Consider the following 7,500-nt stretch of genomic DNA (forward strand, 5'->3'; position numbering starts at 1 on the left):
GAGACGCACACAGCTGGAGACCAGGGGACACTAAAGAGAGACGCACACAGCTGGAGACCAGGGGACACTGAAGAGAGACGCACACAGCTGGAGACCAGGGGACACTAAAGAGAGACGCACACAGCTGGAGACCAGGGGACGCTTAAGAGAGACGCACACAGCTGGGACCGGAGCGCTGGGTGACGCTCAGTATCATAAAGCTGGACAGCTGTCTCTGTCTCAGAGTGAGTCTGTCTCACAGTGAGTCTGTCTCAGAGTGAGTCTGTCTCAGAGTGAGTCTGTCTCACAGTGAGTCTGTCTCAGAGTGAGTCTGTCTCACAGTGAGTCTGTCTCAGAGTGAGTCTGTCTCAGAGTGAGTCTGTCTCACAGTGAGTCTGTCTCAGAGTGAGTCTGTCTCACAGTGAGTCTGTCTCAGAGTGAGTCTGTCTCACAGTGAGTCTGTCTCAGAGTGAGTCTGTCTCAGAGTGAGTCTGTCTCAGAGTGAGTCTGTCTCCGAACTGGAACTGCTGGTCAGTATATCTGAGGTTAGGACACCCTGAAGCAGAACACGGCCTCTCTAACAGAACACTGAAGGTCAAGAGACGCCTTTGTTTGAAGGAGAACAGCTTCTTTGTCCTGAAGTCAGAGGAGCTCTTTGTTTTGATGGAAGAGAGAGACTGAAGTGAGGAGTCAGTGAAGTCTGACCGGAGCTCGGCTTATTCCGACCGGCATTCAGAGAGGAGGAGGAGGAGGAGGAGGAGGCTGCAGGATGCTGGCCCGCATGAACTCTACCTGGTTTATTAAGCCTGGAACCGTCTCTGCTGCTTTCAAACTGGCTGCAAACGCTTGTGCAGGGGTGTGTATTGTGTGTGTATTGTGTGTGTGTGTGTGTGTGTGGGGGGGGGGGGGTGGTATCTGTTGTTCATGCCTTATTTGCACATTTTATTTTGGACATTGTAGATATTTTACTTATTTCTGTCCTCAAGTTTTGCTTATTTTGTTTTCAGACACTTTATCCCATGTGTCGTCACTTTGACTTCCATATTTCTAATATTTGATGTAATCTTTCCTGTTTTTGAATCAAAATTGTCCTCGTATGTTACAACCTTTTTTAACCAAATTATCCTCCCATTTTATTAAAGTTTTTCTCATATTTTACTTTAAATTTCCTCAAATTTTACACAAATTATTCTTAGATTTTACTTAATTCTTTCCTATGTTTTACTCAAATCCTTTTTATATTTCACTCGCAGTTCTTCATATTTTATTTCAATTGAACTCAAAATGCTCTTACATTTAACACATTTTCTTTCCAATATTTTGATATGAAGTTTTTCACATTTTACTCAAACATTTTATCAAATGATATGTTTTTGTGTTGGTAATCTGCTCCTCTTGTCCACATTTGTCTTGAAGTCTGCACAAGGGTTGCTTTGATCTCTGTTCTCCATGTTCTGCTTTCGTCATGTCGGGGCAGTTTGTGTCTCTGAGCGTCTCTCTGGATGAAGCATGACTCTGCATGCAGCCTCCGCCTCTCCACTCTCTCGACTCTCTCTCTTTTTAACGTGTGTGTGTGTGTGTGTGTACTCCAGCCCAAAGTGTGATCTCGGAGGAGCGGGGTCAGTGTCACCGGGTGCTGGGGGGAGGTCCGCCCTCCTGCTCGCTGCCCATCCTCAGGAACATCACCCGACAGATCTGCTGCTGCAGCCGGGTGGGGAAAGCCTGGGGGCCGAACTGCCAGAGGTGCCCCTACTTCGGATCGGGTAAATACTGATATTAGACTCGTTTTCCAGGGCGATTGTTCAATATTTCTTGGGATGGATGGAGGTAAAGATGGAGGTAAAGATGGAGGTAAAGATGGAGGTAAAGATGGAGGTAAAGATGTAGATAAAGATGGAGGTAAAGATGGAGATAAAGATGGAGGTAAAGATGGAGGTAAAGATGGAGGTAAAGATGGAGGTAAAGATGGAGGTAAAGATGGAGGTAAAGATGGAGATAAAGATGGAGGTAAAGATGGAGGTAAAGATGGAGGTAAAGATGGAGATAAAGATGGAGGTAAAGATGGAGGTAAAGATGTAGATAAAGATGGAGGTAAAGATGGAGATAAAGATGGAGATAAAGATGGAGGTAAAGATGGAGGTAAAGATGGAGGTAAAGATGGAGGTAAAGATGGAGGTAAAGATGGAGATAAAGATGGAGGTAAAGATGGAGGTAAAGATGGAGGTAAAGATGGAGGTAAAGATGGAGGTAAAGATGGAGGTAAAGATGGAGATAAAGATGGAGGTAAAGATGGAGGTAAAGATGGAGGTAAAGATGGAGATAAAGATGGAGGTAAAGATGGAGGTAAAGATGTAGATAAAGATGGAGGTAAAGATGGAGATAAAGATGGAGATAAAGATGGAGGTAAAGATGGAGGTAAAGATGGAGGTAAAGATGGAGGTAAAGATGGAGGTAAAGATGGAGATAAAGATGGAGATAAAGATGGAGGTAAAGATGGAGGTAAAGATGGAGGTAAAGATGTAGATAAAGATGGAGGTAAAGATGGAGGTAAAGATGGAGGTAAAGATGGAGGTAAAGATGGAGGTAAAGATGGAGGTAAAGATGGAGATAAAGATGGAGGTAAAGATGGAGGTAAAGATGTAGATAAAGATGGAGGTAAAGATGGAGATAAAGATGGAGGTAAAGATGGAGGTAAAGATGGAGATAAAGATGGAGGTAAAGATGGAGGTAAAGATGGAGGTAAAGATGGAGGTAAAGATGGAGATAAAGATGGAGGTAAAGATGGAGGTAAAGATGGAGATAAAGATGGAGGTAAAGATGGAGGTAAAGATGGAGGTAAAGATGGAGATAAAGATGGAGGTAAAGATGGAGGTAAAGATGGAGGTAAAGATGGAGGTAAAGATGGAGGTAAAGATGGAGGTAAAGATGGAGGTAAGGATGGAGGTACGGATGGAGGTAAAGATGGAGGTAAAGATGGAGGTAAAGGTGGAGGTAAAGATGGAGGTAAGGATGGATGGATTGTATCTTCAAACATGCTCATGAATCCACAGTGAAGGGATGTTCAGCCACTCTCACTGTGGGACAGTAGTGCTAATGTGGTGATCTCAAAGTAACTGGTCTCAGGTGCATTGAGCAGATGTGTTACTGGAAACCAGTCCTGACAACAGCACATCTTCTCCAGACAGAACACGTCAGATGTGGTCTCTGAGTTTTGGATTAAAGGTTCGCTAAAAACATGTTGAATGGAGACTTCTGGTCTTTTAACCCCCTTCCTTCCCTCGCTTGATCCTCTCTAGCAGAGGTGCGTTATCAAGTATTAACAACCTCTGAATGGACCAATCAGAATTCAGTATCTGTGTTATTATGTATTCACGGTTCTCCTCCCGCAGTGGCCTTTAAGGAGATCTGTCCCGCTGGACCCGGGTACCATTACTCAGCTTCAGCCCTGCAGTTCAACCAGAGAGCCGCCGAGCAGCTGGGGAACCGAGGAGCACCACTGCTGGACCAGGAAAACCAGATGAACCAGGAGAACCAGAGGATACAGGGGAACCAGGAAAACCAGAGGAACCAGGAGAACCTGAGGAACCAGGACAACCAGAGAAACCAGGAGAACCAGGAGAACCTGAGGAACCAGGACAACCAGAGGAACCAGGAGAACCTGAGGAACCAGGAGAACCTGAGGAACCAGGACAACCAGAGAAACCAGGAGAACCTGAGGAACCAGGAGAACCTAAGGAACCAGGAGAACCTGAGGAACCAGGAGAACCAGAGAAACCAGGAGAAACTGAGGAACCAGGAGAACCTGAGGAACCAAGAGAACCAGAGAAACCAGGAGAACCAGAGAAACCAGGAGAACCAGAGGAACCAGGAGAACCTGAGGAACCAAGAGAACCAGAGGAACCAGGAGAACCAGAGGAACCAGGAGAACCAGAGGAACCAGGAGAACCTGAGGAACCAGGAGAACCTGAGGAACCAGGAGAACCTGAAGAAGCAGGGTACCTCATTCACATCAACCTATTCAAATCAGAGTAGATATCATCAATAAATAAACCGTGATTAACCCCCCCCCCCCCCCCCCCCCCACTCAGGTTCTGGGCCTCAGCAGAAACCGTCATCCTCTGGAGCGATGTCTGCTGGAGCCAGTTCTACTACTGGTACCGGATCCAACTCCGGATCAGCTGGTCCCAGCAGAACCAGCATCAGACCAGCCCCACCACCACCACCTCAGCCTCAGCCTCGCCCGGACCCCCCCATCTCCTCCAGGCCGTTGCAGCCCGGCGGCACGGCCCTCCAGGACACACCCCGGACTCCGGTCCGACCCGGAGCCGAGCAGAGCCGCCCTGACCCATCGCTCACGACCCGACCGCAGCCTCCGTTCAGCGGGAGTCAGGGTGAGAGAGACAGTTCAACTCTAATGTTTCAGATTGATTTATTTTAATGTGTAATTATTTTGGATAATTATCGGGGTGTTTTAGTTTAGGGATGTTTGGTTTTTATTGACTTTTTATTTTATTGACTTTTTATTTTATTGACTTTTTATTTTATTGACTTTTTATTTTATTGACTTTTTATTTTATTGACTTTTTATTTTCGGATATTTTGTCCTTTTTTAGAAGATATGTTTTTAATAATTATCTGATATTTTACTAAATGTTTGTTTTCAGATGTGTTGCTTATTTTGTTGTAAATGCAACTTTTATTTTCTCCCATTTGACCGTTTTTATATTTCTGTAAAGCCTCTTTTTTTAGATCTTTCAATATTTCAGACTCTTTACTGTGTGCTTATGGAGCGGTCATACGAGTCTCCCCTCTCCTCCGCAGGGAGTCGGTCCTCCTCCGTATCCCGGTCCGATCCTCCAGCAGATCGGGAAGACTCTCTCCCGGCTCTGGCCCAGCCTGAGACCCCCGAGAGTGGGTGGAGGCCCGGTGGACAGGGGCCTCGTCTGCAGAGCCCGACCCCCCCACCGGCCCGGGTCCAGAGTGAGTCCCTGCACTACATCATGTTATACGCCTCTGATAGGAAAGACTTGTTTAACACCTGCAGAAGGAATTATAAATAGGACAAGGACAAGAGAGAAGAAAAGGAAAAGAGACAAGGAAAGGAGACAGGATAGAGGAGGAAAGAAGGAGTCAAGTCAGGAGAGGAGACAAGGAGAACGGAGAAGGAAAGGAGACAAAGAGAGGAGACAAGAGGAGACGAGGAAAGCAGACAAGGATAGGAAAAGGAGGGAAGGAGAGGACACGAAGAAAGGAGGCAGAAAAGAGGAGGAAAGAAGGAGTCAAGTCAGGAGAGGAGACAAGGAGAACGGAGAAGGAAAGGAGACAAAGAGAGGAGACAAGAGGAGACGAGGAAAGCAGACAAGGATAGGAAAAGGGGGAACGTGAGAGGAGACAGTAAATATCAGAAAAAATGTGCAACTCTTTTCTAAAGTGTGTGTGTGTGTGTGTGTGTGTGTGTGTGTGTGTGTGTGTGTGTGTGTGTGTGTGTGTGTGTGTGTGTGTGTGTGTGTGTGTGTGTGTGTGTGTGTGTGTGTGTGTGTGTGTGTGTGTGTGTGTGTGTGTGTGTGTAGCAGTGCTAGGTGTGTGTGAGAGCAGACCTGGTGTGTGTGGGCGTGGTCGCTGCGTGGATCAGCCAGGAGGGAAGCACACCTGTGTGTGTGAGCAGGGATACCAGCCCCACCCTCAGGGGACACACTGCCAAGGTCAGACTGTTTGAGCCCGGGCTGGAGATTGAGTATTCATTGGTGTTATAAAATAAAGATTGGTAAAATATAAAAGTATATAAATGTTTTAATAATGAACCAATATCTAAAGGTGTTTTATTATTTCTAGATCCTTTACTCATATTTCTGCAATATCTTTTACACATTTGTACTTTCACCAATATTGTTCTGCTTTCATATCGATTCTTTTTAATGTTGTTAACATGTAAGTATTTTCAGTCAAATATTATTGATGACTGAAAACATGTTTTGCAAATTTCTCCTTTTTTAATTTTCTAAAACCTAAATAATATCTTTTCAGTTTAACACATTTTTTATTGTCATTTTTCTGACAGAAAATGTATATTCTTTATATTTTAAAGGATATTCAAGACAGGAATTCTGATCCATTTTTCTGTACATGTATTTTATTTTATTTTCTTAAACTTTTGCCTTTTTTTTTTAAGATTTCAACAAAAAGTTAATTGGAAATATTTCTGGATTTCTGACAAGTCCTTTTTGTTGATGTGTGTGTGTGTGTGTGTGTGTGTGTGTGTGTGTGTGTGTGTGTGTGTGTGTGTGTGTGTGTGTGTGTGTAGATGTGAATGAGTGTGTGAAGTCTCCAGGTGTGTGTGCAGTGGGAAAGTGCGTGAACACCATGGGGAGCTTCAGGTGTGTGTGTCCGTCAGGGTACAGGAGCAACAGCCAGCAGACCAGCTGTCAAGGTGATGTCCACTTCCTGTTTCTTCTTCCACTTCCTGTTTCTTCTCCTCCTCGTCTCACCTCCTCTCTCTCCTCAGATGTGGACGAGTGTCTTCAGTCTCCGTGCAGCGACGGTCGCTGTGACAACACACCGGGCAGTTACAGGTGTGTCTGTCGCCTCGGTTACCGGCTCATCGGCAACATCTGCACAGGTAATTCACTTTGGTTTTTTCCAATGTATCATTTTTCATTTTTGGGGATATTTAACGGATATTTTTGATACTTTATTTGTAGTTTCTGCTATTTTCACAATACTTTACTAAAGTTTTTGATATTTTTTATTCTTTAATATTTTCTGAATTTTCTGTGAAGATCTGACCTTTATTTTCAGATGTTGTTCCAGATATTTGACTCATCATTTCTTAAGGACAACTAATATCTTATTATTTTACTATTATTTTGGATATTTATTCATAGTTTTCCAACATAAAAAACATTTTGTTGATGTGTGTGTGTGTGTGTGTGTGTGTGTGTGTGTGTGTGTGTGTGTGTGTGTGTGTGTGTGTGTGTGTGTGTGTGTGTGTGTGTGTGTGTGTGTGTGTGTGTGTGTGTGTGTGTGTGTGTGTGTCAGATGTGGATGAGTGTGACGACGCTCTGCAGTGTCCGGGTCAGGAGTGTGTGAACAGTCCCGGTTCGTACCGCTGTGTCTCCTGCAGACCTGGATTCAGACTCACCAACAGGCTCTGCACAGGTGTGTGTTTTTTATATTTGAATCTTTATTGAACATTCCACAGACAGGTAAACACACGATAGACTACTTCCTGTTGGACTACTTCCTGTTGGACTACTTCCTGTTGGATTACTTCCTGTTGGACTACTTCCTGTTGGACTACTTCCTGTTGGATTACTTCCTGTTGGACTACTTCCTGTTGGACTACTTCCTGTTGGACTACTTCCTGTTGGACTACTTTCAGGCCCAATTTAAAACCGGCGAGTTGACATTCAGGTGTTAACGACTTCATGTCCCCTCGTATTTTCTTTAACTGAGGATCATAAATCTGTGCCGAGTTTAGAAAACGGTTTTTATTTTACATCACTTTTTACTAGTATTTTATGA

The 7,500-nt window shown here is 44.4% G+C and overlaps 1 protein-coding gene across 1 annotated transcript in view; it reads left to right on the top strand.

Annotated features, from left to right (window-relative positions):
• The window catches only part of LOC134879902 (latent-transforming growth factor beta-binding protein 4), a 31,465-nt gene that overhangs the window by 9,589 nt on the left and 14,376 nt on the right, over window positions 1-7,500 (top strand). The window contains 8 exon segments of the mRNA XM_063906463.1: window positions 1,572-1,742; window positions 3,369-3,974; window positions 4,068-4,370; window positions 4,801-4,959; window positions 5,550-5,681; window positions 6,281-6,406; window positions 6,482-6,595; window positions 7,015-7,134. Of these exon segments, the coding sequence (XP_063762533.1) occupies window positions 1,572-1,742; window positions 3,369-3,974; window positions 4,068-4,370; window positions 4,801-4,959; window positions 5,550-5,681; window positions 6,281-6,406; window positions 6,482-6,595; window positions 7,015-7,134 (1,731 nt within the window).

This window comes from Eleginops maclovinus, chromosome 18, assembly GCF_036324505.1.
Source record: "Eleginops maclovinus isolate JMC-PN-2008 ecotype Puerto Natales chromosome 18, JC_Emac_rtc_rv5, whole genome shotgun sequence".
In the NCBI taxonomy this organism is placed as follows: Eukaryota; Metazoa; Chordata; class Actinopteri; order Perciformes; family Eleginopidae; genus Eleginops; species Eleginops maclovinus.